Source organism: Aptenodytes patagonicus, chromosome 3 (genome assembly GCF_965638725.1).
Source record: "Aptenodytes patagonicus chromosome 3, bAptPat1.pri.cur, whole genome shotgun sequence".
Classification (NCBI taxonomy): domain Eukaryota; kingdom Metazoa; phylum Chordata; class Aves; order Sphenisciformes; family Spheniscidae; genus Aptenodytes; species Aptenodytes patagonicus.
The window spans coordinates 49,796,184-49,814,779 of record NC_134951.1 but is presented as its reverse complement, the minus strand read 5'-3'; the positions used below and the strand labels follow the sequence as shown (position 1 = coordinate 49,814,779).

General features: G+C 34.9%; 1 protein-coding gene across 3 annotated transcripts in view; it reads right to left on the bottom strand.

Moving 5' to 3' along the window:
- Positions 1–18,596, bottom strand: part of GRIK2 (glutamate ionotropic receptor kainate type subunit 2) — a 452,717-nt gene that overhangs the window by 93,497 nt on the left and 340,624 nt on the right. For all 3 annotated transcript variants that reach the window (XM_076333304.1, XM_076333303.1, XM_076333305.1), the window contains 2 exons: positions 12,400–12,518; positions 8,310–8,527 (listed from right to left, as the gene is read on the bottom strand). In XM_076333304.1, coding sequence (XP_076189419.1) covers positions 8,310–8,527; positions 12,400–12,518 — 337 coding nt within the window. The remainder of the gene's footprint in view (positions 1–8,309; positions 8,528–12,399; positions 12,519–18,596) is intronic.

Below are 18,596 nucleotides of genomic sequence, written 5' to 3'. Positions count from 1 at the left end.
TGTAATTATTACCATAGGTGTATTGTAAAAAGCATGGTTTAACCAATCTTGACAAGCATTCTGTTTGGAGCAATGAATAACTCTGGAGAAGAAATTCATCAGTATAATAAGACTTTAAGTGGTGTCCAGGGCAATTCTGGCACTGGAAATATTTCTCTACACAAAGCAATGCTAATGCAGTTGGACAACACCTCAGTAGTATCATATATAAACTGACAAGGCAGAACCAAGAGTTCACCTCTGCTAATGAATGGAGGCTTTCAGGCTGCTTCAGTGGACAGGAACTCAACACTGAAGGTTGCTCATATGGTGGGATCTCACACAAAACTGGCTAAACCGAGAGACACTTCCCTCTGGAGAATTGTTTCTGAATCACATTCGCAGGATGAGTCATAGATCAAATCTGTAAACTTTACATGGCTACTTGGCGATAGATCTATATGCTTTGAAGAGCAAGATGATTTTTTTTCAGACTCTGATAGTTAAAAATGTTCTCAGATGTACTCTCAATTCTCTAACAAACCCTAACTGAAATCTTTCATACAGAATGCTGTTTGCAGTTGAAGGATTCTCTATGATCTAGTTCAGTTCCCTTTCTCACCTTGCTCATGATCTAAAGACAGACATAAAGAGAAAAAAGCTGAAAAGAGAAAAGGAAAGTGTTCTTGCCCTGCCTCTTGGGGGAAAGCAGCAGGAGAATGAGAGAAAGGTGATAAGGCTAGATAGCAATTAGGTTATGCATTTCTGAGGAAAAAGCCTTGCAACCAAACCTATGATCAGAACCCAGAGTTCAGTCATTCTCTTACAACGGATCCTGTCAGCAGTGCCATTACAGGCCCTGAAGAGGCCAGAAAATGAAGCGCATCAGGTGAGAGAAAAGAAACAAAATGGCTTACCAGTAAAGACAAAACCTACCATAATACATAAAGACAACATACATTCTGGAAGTATCAGCAATTACATTGCTGTTGATTTTCGCATCCTCACACCTCCAAATGTCTAGGCAACAGAACTCACTTCCCAAAGGGTGTGGATTCCCAGTGGCTTTCACATTTAGCAGGGTGATATAAGATCACCCTGCCATGGAAAGGGACACCCTCTGCTCCCCTCGCATCAGTTCCAGCATTCTAGCAGCCAGAGCAGCTTTCTTAACAACTGAAGAGTAAACATGCAACAACAAAAAAAGATTCATTTTCAGTTGGATTAGAAAGCTGGACTGACTCTTGCCACAGCCCTATGATATGTAGAGCCAACAGAGCTTGAAGTTGAAGGCAGGAGAAGAGGTTGGACTACTCACAGTTAGATTGTAATGTACGAACAGGGGAAAAATGTATAAGGAATGGGGAATGGGGAAAGGGAAGGGAAAAGACACAGACATGGACAAAGGCAAGTGTGAAAAGGTAATGGATTTCTACCATATTACATCTATTTTTAGTTTCATGCCTCAGCACTGAGATGCAACAGGCAGCCTAACATATGCTCTTATGGAAGGAAGGAAGGAAGGAACTGTATACTGTTCCTTCCTTCCTCATATACTGAAGGAACAGTAATGACTCTGACAATGCCAGAGAAGGAGGAAGGGCCAAGACAGCATAAAACCATTTCAGTCACTTTGTCCCAGTACCTAAAGAGTTGGTTGGAATGAGACCCTTTATGTGAATTAGTTCTGTTTTCTGCCCTCGGTTTCAAAAGAAAGACAGTTCACCTCAAACTACTTAATGGTACCAAATTTATCTGAATTTCTTCTGTTTAGAATTTAAATGCACTGCTGCTCTTGTTATAGTCTGTGTTAATGCATCACCTTATCAACCCACCTCTACCTAGCTTCCTTGATCTTTTAAAGAAACAAGTAGAACTCAGTGAGGCAGAGGTGTTTTGAGGTCTCTGGACAAAGCCTATATCTCATTCTCACAGACTCTGTCATTGCAGATTCAGTTCTTAGAAATGTATGGAGTGAACACAGACCTTGTTTTACAGGTTTGCAACTGCCTGCTTTTTTTGTACATTCAAAGAAGTAGTGGTTAACTGAGTAGGTGTTCCTGAAAAGAGGGAATAATCATGGGAAAAGGGAAATAATGCATTTCAACTGTATGTGTTTCTACAGATAGGCCCAAACCATGATGATCAAAAAGAAGAAAAAAAAAAATTACATGGTATTTATATTCAATTCCCTTTTTAATCAAAAGTGCCACATGTGTTTTTATGCATAAGAACAAGTCTGGTTTTGTTACATTCAAATGCAACTTATCTATAAAGTGAAATAATTTTAAAGCAAACTGAACATGTGTCTGTGGTATCTGCTACCAATTATTTTTTAAGCATTATCCAGATCAACACATGGAGGCTGGGACTCAAAAAATTGTTTTCCATTAGTCAGTGGATATTTGAGAAGCTCAGAAGTGGTGTTTCTTTCATCTTTGACTTGCAACAATTCCACCAAATAATTGATACGCTCTGCTAAACTTCATAATGTTTTATTTGCAGCAGTCAACTAAAGGTTCTATGTATGTATATGCCCATGTGCTTGTACATGTGTACTTATTTGTTAAAGAGATAAACATCATTTGCCTATTACAGTGTTCAAACCCAGGTTTGAAAAACCCACTGAAGGTATACTGGCTTTATGCATGCCAATGCCAACATCACTCATGACAAATGAATGGCATTCACACATTTATTCTTGCTGCTATTCTTTAATTTATGTCAGGGGATCTGTCACTTGTACTCCAGTTGCAAGCAGTGGGAAAATTCCCCTACAACTCCTTCCTTCAGCCGTAAGAGACTATTTCTGAGATTTTGCAATGTATAGGTAGAGCTTCATGCTATTTCCTTTAACAACAGGCTGAGAATTTGGAAGAGGAAGGTAGACACTAAGCACTGAATTGTTGCCCCCCAAAATTTCCCAAGGGAGGTGGTAACAAAATGGCTAGGGCAAAAAGCGGAGGTGGAGGGGGGACGGGACTGAAAAGGGTCAGCAGCATGGATCTTTGTGGAGCAAAAGCAGTGCAGGAAGAAATGGAGGATATTGTAGAAAAGTAGAATTGGAGTATAAAAATGGGTCCTGAAGAAGAAAAGGAAAGAAACTGGCAAATGTAAATGATAAATAGAATAGTCTATCAGATAATTCTAAGGTGTGTGAGTCAGCTTTCCTGAATTAGTCCCGTATCTGCCTTTCAGCAAGTGATCTTGAAAAAGATGTATTCCCTTTTAGTGCTTCAGCTTCCTTATCAGCAAAACAAGGATATAAAATACACGACTCTCACAGAGAGCTGAGAAGGCCTTTAATTCATGATACGGAAGTAATGACACTAATCTACTGCTATTAGAGAATGAAAAATTACTCTGTTTTTTACTATTTGGTATGCAAATGCCTAGTAACCATAACTGAGAAAACTTCTGTTGTGCATGGTACTGTAAAAAAACATAAAGAAAAGAATTCTGACATTGAAAGGTACAGATATGAAAAATGATGAGAAAACAAAGGTACACAGCAATTTCACAAAAAAAAAATCTTAAAATTGTAGACCACATATAAGCATATGTGCTGTAGTAGTTTCTTTGTGTGTGAGGATAGAGAACTGTGGTACAAATAGAAGCAGGGTGGAATTAACACTGTTCTCAATTTCAGAGCTGTCATTCAGCAAGAAAACAGACACTGGGATTTTGAGAAACATAGACTGAGAGACCACAGAAACCAGAGACAATGAAAAATCTGAAGTTTTTTATCCAAGAACAGCTAGTGTGAGATAAGTACCTTTCATGAAAATAATAAATGTTTTTTATTTTATTCCAAACAGGAAGGAAGACAGGTTTCTGAAACTTGAAAATGGTCAATAGTGACAAAAGCAGCCAAGAGAAAGGAAGAGAAGTTAGTAAATAAGAAAACTCCACAATTTGAGAAACACCAAAACACATATCAGGAGTGGAAACTACAATCCTAGCAGCAGATATGGCTTAGAATTTACTTTCGCGTTTCTTTCCTTCTAGTTCTTGGATAATCCTAAGGTTTTCTTTGTTGTTCCCAATGAAATGGTCCACCAGACCCACCAGGCATATAACAGACTTGTAAAACTACTTCCTTTCCATGCTCAAACTAGATAAGTAGACCTTAAGAGTAGAGAGCATTGAAAATTTCCTCCACTTTCTGGCTTCTAAAAGGAGTTGTAATGTCATGTTTCCCAGACCATGAGGAGGCATACGATGATCTGGAGGACCTAATAAACCTCTGGAGACAACATCCTTTTTCATCGAGGCTATTTCACAGGGATGTTTGACTCACAAGGGTAACAGCATTTTCAATGTATAAACCCTGTGCTCTCCAAGATTTTAACTTTAGCAGGTTTTAGTCTAGCAGTTAGTTTGTTTTTCTGATTCCCACTTAGGTTCTCCTTCAAAAAAACGCTCTTCTTTTGTATTAGTACCACACAGCTTTGGGCAGGTTCCAAAGTATTTTTTAAGAAAGAATTCAATGGACTGCTATATAGATAATTTATGCAGAAATTACTGTCAGTCTCATGGGCAGCTACCGAGCCTTACTCTGATTGGAACTAATAACTATTACCAAGATATGATAATTTCATTTAACATTAGGAAACCATCTGCTGCCTTCATTTCTTGTTGTAACATAATGCCACTGTTTTACTCAATCCACTCTCATTAAAACAAGACAAAGCAGCTAAGGAAAAAATACACACAGATGATAAATTTACCTTCTCAATCATCTTTGTGCAACCACCCCCAGAAGTCATACTCTCATAGATTTTTGAAGTAGGAGGGAACTACTAAAATCTAATCTGAGCTCCTGTATAATGAAGGCTATCTATTTCATTAAGTAGCCTCTAAATCAAGAGCATAATGTGTTTGGGCTATGCTGTATCTATTATCCTCACAATGGCTGCATGTGATGAATGAATCCAGCCCACTCCTAGATAAATTGTACCAGTGGTTGATTACTGTCACTCTTAAAAATATGCACCTTATTTCTAGTCTGAATTTGCCTAACTTCAGCTTTGAAACATTGGATCTCATTATGCCTTTTTCTGCTAGATTAAACAGTCATCTGCTGTCAAAAGTCTCATTCCCATTAAGGCACTTACAGACCATGATCAAGTCACCTCTTAACCTTCTCTTCAGCAGATTAAACAGACTGATCTTCTTTAGCCTCTAACAACAATGCTTATTTTCAGACCTACAGTCATTCTTTCACCTTTAATGAACTCTTTCCAATTTTAAACATATTTTCTAAGTGTGGTCACCAGAACAGGAGACAATAGTTTATTAATAGCTTCCCTAATGCCATATAAAAATGTAATGTTATTCCCTACTTGATATTCACCTGTCTATATATCAGAGAATATAATATACACCATTTAAAACCCTCCTTTAGCTTACTGATAAAACAAAGTATTCTGAAATGAATTTAAAATGTGAATTTTTATCCTGTTTTTTACATACAATGCAGAAAACGTACACAACTCTTCTGTCTTTTCTATACTATCTATACTTTTCTATACTATCTACATCTACTGTCACTTCTGTCACTTAAGATGTTTTTCTGATAGGTTTTTTCTTTCTTTATCAGTTTCCTGTTGTTAAGTGCTTTTTATATTATTATTTAGTAGTAGTATCTATGAGCTGTTCAACTCTAGCAGTACCTTTTAAGGCAATTCCACTTATAGTCTTATTTTAAAATATTTTCTTGCATTTTCATTTTCTTCATGTAAGGAAATTACATTCCTGAAGCAATTTGCTTATATAAAATAGAAGTATATTTTGAAAATACACAAATACAGATATAGTATGTTGACCAGAATGATAGTATTCAATTTTCTGATAACTCAACCTCATTAGGTAAAAATACCTAATTTTACCAGAAAGTTTACTCTAACAGATAGACTATATACAAATGTTTTGGTTTATCTTTCATGGAATATATATTTAATTAGATTGTATTCCTTACACAGGTAGCTCTAGTGAATAGCATTTACATCAAGCAAACTCTAATTTCCACCTGGAAGTTGCTTCGGACACTAAATGAATCAAATGAGATTACATAGTTTCCATTTACTTTTCTTTTTGAGCATAATTTTCACTTATTGGCTGAACTACAAGAATAGTTGTAGCTACTTCTAATGCTTAAGTTTGGATCCATTTCATTAGGTGAATAATACCAATTAATTTACATACTACTAGATAAGATAGTCAACATCAGAAAAATATTTGTAATCATTTGGTTGCTAGCTGGAACAGAATTTCATAACTATCAGTGCATTTTCATGTCACAAAACATTTACTAACCATGATCTGTTCACACATAAATCCCAGAAAATATGTTTGTTCAACAGAATAAACCTTAATTTGTCCTAAATTCTATCAGCTGAATAAAGAAATCCTGTGTTTTGTTCTGATTTCTCTTTTCTTTCATAGTGAAGAAGGAGAATTCATTAATGTACTAAAGGCAATATCAAATTATGTGATCTGACACCATAACTTTGTTGTGTATAAGTCTAGGTTATTTCAACTGCAAACAAAAATCTTCTGTGCAGGATGTATAATTGCTGTTTCGTTAGAAGTCCTCTCTAGTTCTTGGATACAATATACTAGATAAACACAAAATATATCTAGATAAATAGAAACAGAAGAATAAAGAGAGCAGAAAGAAAGAATTGTGCAGAAAAGGGAGCAGTATATTAATATGCAGAGGGGAAAAACATCCAGAGAAAGAGAAATAGTCTCTGTGCACTTAAAAAACCCACATATTATGTGCATACAAAAAAGGAAAAAGAGTGAGTAAGAGAGAAAATTAAGGGTGGGGAGAAGGAAAACTAAAAGTTAAGAAGATGCAGAGAAAAGTGCTTCTGGCAACCAGAAGGAAAGACACTGCTAATTTAAACTTGTTTCCTAATATTTTAGAGTCCCAGTTTGAATCTGAATTAGAACAAGTTCAAAGTTTTCTGCCAGACAAAAATTAAATTAAAGCCCTGTAGTGTTTTCTGGTAACTCAATAAATACATTCTGTCATCTCTTTGTGTCCTGAAACTTAAATCATTTTGACTCTTAAAAACTTCAGTCTTTAAAATGTCAATGTTGTTTCTTTTAACTGCTTCACATATTTCCTGACATCAAGAGACCTCTAATTGATTAGTTACTTCTATTAACTTCATCAGCTCCTTTTCCAACAAGTATTCTGGGGAAAATACTCAGAACCTTCCCAATGTATACTATAAGTTAAGCAGCCTAAAACATTCCTGAATGCTGAAGTTGAATTGATTTTTATTTCCAAGCAGAAGCTGAAAGCCCTATAATTATTTTTAAAAATTAAACTATGTGTACACTTCGATTGGCTCTAAGGTCATAGGATTAAACAGTGACTATTTAGCCTTGATATCTAAACAAATTTTGTACTTCTGAATCTGATGAGAGGAACTGAGCACACGTTCTTCAATTTCTGCACCAGTTTACAAGTTACCTTGGACCTCAGTTTGCCTAATATCATATGCCAATGTAACAGTCACCACAAAGCTTTAGGTGACAAAATAATAACTCATAAAAACAGACTATACTAGCTAAAAGTCTTCAAAATGTACCAAAGATGAGACAAATATTGTTAAACACCTCTCTCTTTGGAAGATCCGAGACACCTCTGTGCTATCAAACACAAGGAGTTATAGAACAAACCACCCTCTCTCCCTTCATGCATACTTCTCACTAATTTAAGACCACTTAAATGCTTGATGAAGATAGAAAAGAAAGATTTCTTTTTAATCCAGCAACATATTTCACTATATTTCAAATTGAATGATCTTAGTAACAGGTTAAAATAGAAAAACTGGAAGAATCTGAGCTTTTTATATGGACCCAAAATTTCATTCAAAAGTTTTCAAAAGTACAAAGTCCAAAAGGTTTTTCTCAGTCCAGCCACTAATATACTTAGTGTAGTCCACTTGCTTGAACAAAGGCTATGATTAAGTGTAATGTTATTGAACTGATACTGTAACTCCTAACCTGACAAAACTTATTCTTGTACACAGCTATAGGAGATCTGTCTGAGCAAAGTGTTCAGGTTTCTTCACCTATTCCACTGTTATAAATTCAATTCTTTAAGCAAAAATCATCAAAGAAATTGCCCTTTATTTCCCATGAGAGATTTTGTATTTGCTTCCTTTGCTACCTTGCAAATTCTCAAAAAAGTGATTTTCAGTTTCTTTTGACAGCAGTGGGAATCATATCCGTTGCTCCTCAGCAAGGTGCACAAACTTTCCCCGCACAATTGGGATATAGGATCTTTTCAAACAGAATATAAAGCTTACCTTGAAGAAAGTCATGGTTGCTCCATCTTCAACTGCCCCATACTCTATCTTTGTCTGCTTGGCCAAATCATCAGCAGAATCAATAGGGGATTCCATACGTTCCACTGTCAGAAAGGCGGCTAGGTTAGCAGTGTACGAGGAAATGATGATAAGTGTGAAAAACCACCAAATGCCTCCCACTATCCTGGTGGAGAGGGCTTTGGGCATGAGCTCAGAACCTAACGAAAACCAGGGGAGAAAGGTGAAACCAATGCACAGAAAACAATTAATAAGTGTTCAGCACTTTTTGCCACAGTGGGGAGATGGAATCACTGTGCAAAAAAATCTTTAAGCTACAGGCTTACATGTACTGCTTGTACAAACACACACAACTGAAATAAAAAATAAGAACTGATTACACTTATAAAGACAGATCTTTTTGGAGCTGTGGGAATCAAAAGATAGTAATGGGAGACTCAATGATTAGTGCTTTTTTAAAATTTATAAATATATGTATAGCAATGTGAACAAACCAGTTACGTGAACTGGCTTTCCAGAAAAAATCTTAGCTGGACTGAACTTCTAAGTTAATACTAATATTGAAGCACTTATACAGTTCTTTATCTTCAAGGCACTAAATAAACATTATTTATTTTGTAAAAACTCACTTGAGTAAATAAAAATAAGCTACTGATGAAAAGAACAGATATGAAATAAAGTATTTCATATCTGAAATACAAAATCTGAAATCTATTAGAAATATGTTTTTGACTTTTGCCATTTGTGTTGCTGTAAAGGTTTATATTTATTGACTGCTTAGATAAAAAAATTAACATCTCCCATCTCTATATAGTTAGCTCCACAATTTCAGATAAACATGGGTGGCTATGCCACACACTTAATTTGATAGAGGAGCAATGAAAATATTAAACCACTATGCATAAACTAGATAAAAATAGATTATAATGCATTGCTGGAGTTGCCTGCTCATGGCACTAAAGAATGGAAGGGGCGACAGACACTGTATAGTAATTTGCATAATTATGAATGCTAATTTAGAGTCTAATGAGACAAATTGAAGCACATAAAGTCCTCTTGTGCTTAATTACTAAAAATAGGAAAAAATAGAATTCAGTGTAATTTACAACCACAAATATTTATTATAAATGAGCATGTATGGATTTTTTTCCATAACATTATAATTGAGTGGAATGAAATTTCTAATGATGTCAAATAAACGATTTCAAGCTTCATTGTAAGAACTTTACATGAAATCTTTTAGAAGTATCCAGAAACTTGTTTTCAGAGAAACAGTTTTACCATATCCACTATACCATTGTACCAAAACAATCACTTTTTGTTAATTGGTCACTATACTTGTTTTTAAATTTCCTGGGTAAAATGGAATGAAGGCAAGATGGACTATTTTATTACTGTTAAAATTTAGTGTTCATATTGAATTATTTAAGGAACTGGTCCAGCAAGGTAACACATCTTCATATAAATGAAAGATTATGCCAAACTTCCAACATCAATGCCAAAAAAAGAACAGAAAGGGGGGGAAAAAAAAGGAAGAAAACCAAAGAAAAGGAAAAAAGAAGTGGTATCATAACTGGACTATCGTATTCAAAAACAGCCCATCTTACCCTGCAGTTCATCTTACCCTTGCTGTTTCAAACAAAAAAAGCTGACAGACTTGGACATGACAGCCAACTCCAGCGCCAGACTCTGCCTAGAATTCTGCAAGGAAAAAAGTAGAAAAGTACCTTTCTGATGTAGTTGCTCCTAGGCCCTGTTAGTCAGACACTTAGACACCATAACACTAACAGATTTCCCAATAAGCCCACCATCATCAACTCTTTTTAATTGCTCTCGTTTCATTTAAAAAGCAACACCAGTAAAGTCAGATAGGACTGGGAAGAAAAGAAGAGTGGAAACATTTGCTGCAGTTGCCCCAATTACCACAAGTTCATACCTTACCGAGGACTGAAACCGAGTGCCACCTAGGCCCATGAAACAGAGCCTGGTTAGGGGCTGACTGTCATGTACCCAAGGTAACGTCATGTCCAGCACTATATCCCACAGTTTCCTGGGGGCGAGGGGTGTCAGCAAGACATGTATGAGTTCCCTCTATCATGTAGCCTCCAGCACTAAGCAAATGTTTTGTAAAGAAGCAGCACTTAGTAAGTTAATGTGAGTATGGCCCAAGCGCTATTATAATGTTTCTAATAGAAAGTTATTGCCGTTAGGTGAGAACTTCCATGCTTGTGTAAAAGCCTACTTTTAGATGACTTTAGGCTCTTGAGAAATTTTTTTTAAAAGCAATTATCAAAATCAAGACTGATACTTCATCCTTAGAATGGTGCCTTTGAAAGTTTATTAAAAGATGCATTGAGTCAAAGGCAAAACGATATAAGGCAAGGACAGAGGGTCAGCCTTAATTCTGAAAAACTAGTTTTCCTTCATGGAAAACTATTATCCTCCAAAGATGACTTTTAAAATTAATGTCTTTTTTTTTCCTATTTTGATTGTCAAAAAATGTTTAGATGCTAGGGACTGAAATACCTTTTTCTTGCAAAAAGATGACACAAAACCTAAATTGCTTTTTTCCCTCCTCCAGAAATATGAAGAAGCATACAGCCACGTAAGAAATAAAACTCAGCATTCATAGTGATTCTGACAATCCTGAGAACTGTGAATGGAATTTAAAATACCTTGTTTCATTCAGTAACCATTTTTTGGTAGCTCCTTTGAAAGCAACCATTATCTTACAAACATGTATGTAGGAGTTGTGTTTAGACTATATAATTTCTTGAAATGTATATTGATAATGTCGTTGATACTAAACACTTACCAAAATATAGCTGTATTTTTATTTCTGATTTGGAATCTTGATTCCTTTTTACCTGTTAATTCATGCTTTTCTGAGCATAGTACACTTTTCACTGAGAGCTTGGAGACTTTTTAAGTCTACAGACCTAATACATGACAGAACATTTATTACAGTTACAGCAGAGCTTCATGAATTTATTCGATGACTTAAAAACAGGATTTTTTTATAGTTGGTGTACTTATAATGGGAAGTTTTAAAGACAATTGCTCAGGTATATCCATCAAGCAACTATACCAACATGCACTAGCTTCTGCCAACATTTTCTGTGATTTTTTTTTCATATGCATTGGTAATTTTTCCAGAAAGAAAAGTCATTCCTTTTGGTGGTTCTTCAACAGAACTAACAATCTTTCTTATTATGCTATACTGCCCAGTGAAATGTCAGAACAAAAAGCTGAATCTGTGTTATTCAAATGTGTCTGAAATTATGTGACTCTGTACAAATCCTTATGGAAAAGTGTAATAAAATGGTGACATTTTTATGGATCTATATCTTTGGCATACTTTAAAAATAAAAGGAATATGGTAAGGAAAATTATAGGTTTTAAAGAACGTATCTTAGCTTAAGCATTTTACTAAGACAGTGCTAGTTAAAATTGGTTGTTGGATATATTCTGAGCAGTATGACTATACATCTGCCATTTTTATTGTCAGCAATGACATCAGTTTTTCACTGCATGCATTGTATATTATAGACTGTTTATTTAAATCTCTAGAATGGTGATTCTGAATTTAAAAAATATAAAATGTGGCTGGAAAGAGTTAAATCTCCTATATTTACCATTTTATTTTACAGATACTAACTACTAGATAAAATGTGTCTGTTTTTGAAAGGTTTCTAGATCAAAATTAAACACGAGAGACATTTACATTATACTCTTGCCTGAGGAAGATGTACTCTTTTTTAGGTTGTTTAAATGAAGGTTTGTTAGGTAACAGACAGATTAGCTCTTTTACTTATGCAGTAATGTACTTGATTCTGTTTAGGAAATAAATTATATAATTATGTTGTGCTTTTAAGTTTTAAAAATTTTATCTGTCTTCAGACTTACTCCTAAGGTGGAGTTTGAGAATGTCTGGATACATAAGCATAAAAAAAGCTGGTTTATGGTTACATGCACAGAGGCACCCATGCAAGTGACTTGTGCCAGAGAGCTGTTACCCCCAGCAAAAAGTGGGACATGGTGCCCAAGAGAAAGAGCAGACTGAATCGTATACCTTGCTGCATGAGAGCTCCAACTCCAAACCAGAAACTATTTAGCAAGGTAAAATTGTTTTCCACCACGTCTGAGTCAGGGTTGCAAGGGTGTGGATTATACCACTCATAGGGACTAAACCTGTGGTAATTGACAAAAAGAAGAACAGATTTAAAATGCAGCCAGCAGAAAGTGTATCCAGCAAATCTGCTGCAAAAGAAAAAGAAAAACAAGAAAGGTTATAAAGAAAATAGTGATTGGAAGTTTTTACAGTATGACTGCATTATACTTAACAGCAATATTAAAAGATAAAACAATACTGAAGATTCACATTCTTAACTACTGCTGATAATAATACAGTTGTACATAGATTGGCTCTGAAAGGCTCTGAGTGCCACCTGTAAACATCAAAGCATTTATTCTTCTATTAGCATCAGTGGAATTGCAGGCACTTGGTACCATTTAGGATTAGGTCCTTATAACCATTCTGTCAGTATTTTGCATCTTGAAAGAATTAACCAGAAAAAAAATTACACATTAAGGCAAAAGTTTTTTCTTGGCAAAATTACAAATAATGAATGTAACAGAAAATCTATAGATGGGGGTAAAAGTGACATCATTAATCACCAAATGAGGGGACTAAACTCTATAATTCACAGAAAAAAATATTATAGCAAATTAAAAGAATTGCATCCTGTCCTGTGAGGTGCACAGTAGCATCCCTGGAAAGGCTTTCCAAAAGAAGTTGGGGACACTCACAAGCACCTTGCAGGGTCAGGCTCTGAGAAAAGAAAAAAAAAAAAGAAAAAGAAAAAGACAGTGAAATTACTTATCTCAAAAATAGGTAGAACAAAGTTAGTAGCATGATGCCTAACTGAGTCTGGTAATAAATTACAAGAAGATTATATGTAATCAATCTATTTTAACTCATGACTTTGACATTGCTGTGCATTATGATGGGTTCATATCTTAATATTATTTTATCAAGTATAGCTAAAGCAAGCAAACATGTCTAGGTAAATTATTCTTTGTTATAATTCCATTCAGAAACAAAGATTTGCAATTCTTTCTCTTCCTCGTTATATCTTTGTACAGCTTTAAAATTTAATTCCAATGTGCGAGAGTATTCTAATCAATTAAGAGATTTAATCATCATGCCTGGCCTTGGAGACACACTCTTGATAGGGACTTTTATTTTATGCTTAAATCTTGTCTTTAAATCTTTGATATTGAATACGAGTTAATGCATGTGCATAATATATTGGAGAAAAAAACTGAAAATCACTGCAACACAGTAGAATGTCACCAGCACAATAATTAATAATATTATAGAGTTTAATTACTAAATCAATATTAATGTATTTTCCTAATTTCTCAAATCATTAAAGCCACTCTGTTAGAAATCCTGGGATAGGCATCCTTTATGAAAGATTTTTTTTTAATCTATCATATAATCAAAGCTATCTGAATGAAGCATCTGTCACTTCAGAAAATGCAATTTTCTTCACAATAATATTTCAAACACATTAAAATTCAGAAAATCAAGTGTTCTGCTTTTATGCTCTTAATGTAATGTTAAAACACCTCTCGTCTTAAAAGTCTGTACTTGACAAAGAAATGTTTCATTTGGTTCTCCAATGTAATACTGACATGCTGTTCAAAAAAGCTGATTGGGTTCTAATTAAACATTGTGACCTGAATTCTTCTATTACTTTGTAGTAAAACTAGATCAGAAGTTTACCATCTTATTGAAAAGATAAGTATCTTTCACATCATTTTGTTGTCAAACCAACAAAACCTGGAAACCAAGCACTCGGTGAAACTGAAACAGATTTTTACATTCTTTTACTGAGAGGCATTTGAAGATGATACTGGAAAATATCTTGTTCTTGTGAGGACAATGTTTGCTAGATAAAGCAAACACATTTTATAGATTTAAAATAAATATCAATCTGCAAATGTTATTTTTAGTGGCTGCAATTTTACTGAACAATCTAAAACATAAATTGATAACTTTACCTTTTTGTTCTGATATCTTATCTTGTTTAATTATTTTGATATTGTTGTGAAGAGCAGAAAAATGGTCCCTATTTAAAAAGGAAGAAATATCCTGACTCAGGAGCTGACTTTAGGAAAAAGAAACATTGCAGTCTGAGTCCTAGACTCAGTCTAGCACTGAGACCATCCCATAGTTTTAGAATTCTCTATTTTTTTTATTTTTCAGTCCACAACATAGGATATAATATGTCTTTTTTTTACGGATACTTTGGAGTGTTTAAAAATGCATAAGAAAAAATAAAAGAAAAGAAAGTAAGGAAAATAAAATTGGCCTATAATGGATAAATGTTGTCCCACCTTATTTTAATGTCTATTATTAGATTGTCTGATGTAAGAATCTCATACTACAGATCCTTTAATTAATTTTTTGTATGTATTACATATGTGTACAAGTTTTATGCTGTTTAACCCATTGCAATAAATATTTGCAAATCATAGAGTTATAGAATAAATTCAGGTTCACTCAGGAGGTCATATAATCCAGCATCCTGCTCAGGGTAATGCCAACCACTAATTCAGAACAGAAGGTCATCCAGTCAGGTCTCAAAAACCTCCAAAGAGAAAAATTCCACAACTTCTCTGGGCAACATGTTCCTGTCTTTGATTATCCTAATAATGATTTTTTTTCTTTATGTCATGATGGAACCTCCCTTGTTTCTAAGTATAAAGCACTACACAGCTTTGGAAAGAGCCCGACTCCATGTTTTTTGATCAGTTCCTTTTATTAGAAAGTGCCTAGTAGGAAAACTCTTCCTGTCTGATGTTAAAAAAAAAACAGCTCCTCCAGCCTCTCTTCACAAGTCTTGTGCTCCAGACCCCAAGAAGCTTGGTGACCCTTGCTCAAGTTTATTCAAGTATTGGGGGCCCCAAAACTGCTCACAGTATTTAAATGTAGTCTAATAAATGCTATTATGGGAATAATCACTTTCCTTGATTAACTGACTACACTCCTACTAATGTAAATGCAGAACACTAGCTCAATCAAGAAGACAAGCATAAGACAAAAAGGAAACTTCAGTACTCAGATGAGCTGATGCAATTTTGAAGATTGATCTCCCTGATAGTTGATAACAGGTACTCTTCCCATTTACCCATCTCTATTAGTGTTTATTCTAACATTTCAGATACAGTCTCTCTACTTAATCTCTAACATCTTCAGGTGTTTGAAATACTTGAAAAAAGAGACTTTAAATGAGCTTTACAAAACCTATGCTCCGCTTTTCCTCTTTGCTGCTACCCACTGAAAAGTTAGAATTACTCTTCAAAAACTATTGGCTAGTACAAGCAATGCTTAGAAGTCAGCAATCTTAGCAGTCCACAGGAAAGGGAAGATTTGTGTCAAATATGATTCTACTTTAGGGACATTCCATGATATTAGAAATTAAAATTAGTATGCCCAATGAGCAGACAGATCTACTTCAGAATTGCATCATTTCATTTACAAATTATTTGAGACAGACTATAATTTATTTAAGCTCTGTATTCATACAGTGTTTCTAATAATGGAGCCTTGATCTTACAGGCCTGCTAAGTAAAAATAATAGTGAATATTGAAAAACAAGAACATTTTTTTGGAAAAACCTGCTCAGATAATTCTCTGATCAGATACTGGATTTTTCAGTGCAGCCTCTGAGTGTATGGGAAGAACAGAAATTATCATAAACAACGTCTGATGAGAGGGAATACCATATTATGTTTGGCATAGCTACATAGTTAGAGTCATGAATGAACAGTGTAAATGAAGAGTGACTATACTTCACGCTACGCTATCTGGTTGTGGAACCTCTCAGTGCTCTTTATGTGCAATGCACATAAAGGAGACCTGCTTTAGCAAAGCTGCTTTTCTATATCCTATAGAAGATGGTATGCAGGGGCAGAAAGTGGAAAATATCTCATGATTCTAGCCTTTGAGATCCTAGAAAGTTCAGCTCGATACAAAACTCTGCTAGTCCTCTAAGGCAAGACCTATATAGACAGCATCATCTAAGATGTCCCTTCTCAGGCATAAACTTTCTGGTTGTCTACACTGAGAATGCCTGCTTTTAGACTCAATAGCAGTCCATCTTGAGCCTGTTTGGCTTAAGGACCTGGTATGGTATCAACTGTAGTCTACTACTAGCATCTCAGCCTCCCTTTTTATTTAGGAGCTTGTTTTTGCACACTCTAGGCACAGGAAGTCTTCTTGCCATGATGATACAAGATACTGTTCCTTAATTCTTGACCTTCAGGCACCCACTCCTCCTCTCCAGTGTCCATAGTTTGAGACAAACTTAGGAAGAGACACTTGACTAATTCTGGATAAACTAGAGCAGTTTCTACAGTTTTGGTCAGTAAATAAAGATAGTCTTATAGAGAGCCACAGGACTCAGTCTAGATGACCTTAAATGTGGTTGTAGATACAATAATGATATTGTAGATAATGTGATTGTTTTGTGCTCACAAAGTATGCTCAGTGCAGTACATTCTGTCACACATTGACTGCTGTTTTCAGTTGCTTTCATAAAAGATGTGGTCTAGCATGTTCTATACAAATCGACTCAATTCAAAGCTGCTGAGAATGTATATATAAAACTGTACCCTCCTCCAGTTTAAGTAGTTTTCAACTCAAAAATCTATCAGTTTCTCTCTGATAGTATTTTGTTTTAAAAAGCAAATTAACAGACATGTTTAGTACAGACTCTAATATCTGGAGTTAAAGCCATTTTTAATTTAAGCTCTATTTTCTGGAGAGCAATACAACTTATTAAAAAGAGAAGAAAACACAAACACTGCAATTTAGAGGGAAGAGAAAATGGATTAGTGGAGTAATATTTGCAATTTGTTTTTCATTATACCAACACATGGCTGTCTAGGAGTGTTACACAGAACTGAATTTATACCAGTTGTGAACATACAGTTAGTCCTTATTGGATAAAGACTGGTTGGCCCCATTACTAACGCTTACATACCATTTTAGTTTTCTGTGTTGTTTTCAGATATTTACAAAACAGGTGTGTACTGTCATTAAATCATATTCAGCATGTTACCTGTTAAATTCCTACAGAGAACTTTCACCAAAAATCTAAAACAGTCTCTCTTTTTTAGGGTGGGGAGAGATGCAGAGATTTCTTTTTTTTTTTTTTTTTTCCCTGAGGATCAAAAAAGCAAAACACATGGGATCTTTAAATCACAGGTTGATACTGAATATTTAACTAAAAATCCATTATAGTTATCAGTTACCATTATAGTGCCTGGAGTTTAATTCTTGTTTAAAAATCCATATTGACTTATAACTTTTTATCTTTATCTCAGACATGATACTGTCTTCCATTCTGTCCCAAGTAGGAGTCACATAATGAGTATGGAAAGGCTAAGAAAAATCTATATTCTACAGCATAGTTTGAAATTACAAGACAAAAATCAAATGCAGTAAATTGAATTCTTGGTCTGATGCAGTCAGATAGAATACTTCCCTATATTCATGGAATTGTGAGTAATTTCAGGCAGGGGAAGGGAAGGGAATACTGATTGTAAAGAACTATGGTACAAGTATGACTTAAAGGAGCAAGTATGACTTAAAGGACTAATGAGATTACTTACTGGTAGCTGTGTTTAATTTATTTAAATTACATTCTTTTCAGCGATATTACAACCAGACAATGCTGCTACTGTGTTTTTGAAAATGAACATGTAAATCAATTAGGAGAAAAGGGTGCTACAAAAATATTATCTAGAGCATGACATATAAACCAAGATACCCTGCATAGCTCAGCAATATATGCCACAGACACAGATAGCACATACTTACAGTGTGCATACTATTCTAGCATTATTTCAAACCTGCCAAATTAACCCAGATACTTTTCCTTATTCCCTCACTTTTCTTTGGACAAGGACTATGAAGAAATGTAAAGGAAAGATGATTATTCACTTACATGCACACAGACATCTCTCTTGCACAATCAGATCAAGAAGTGGGCAGACAACAGCCTTCACTGCAAATACCTTAGCACAAAGATTTCACAAGCTGTAAGGCTTCATCTAATGAGCACAATTTGAGAAATGAAAAGAATCTTACCCCATCTTCTTCATGAACTGTTGAGCATACTGATTCAATACTGGATATTGTTGAACACAAAAAAGTATCAAGGCATTCATGTGAGATACTCTTAGCTCTAGAAA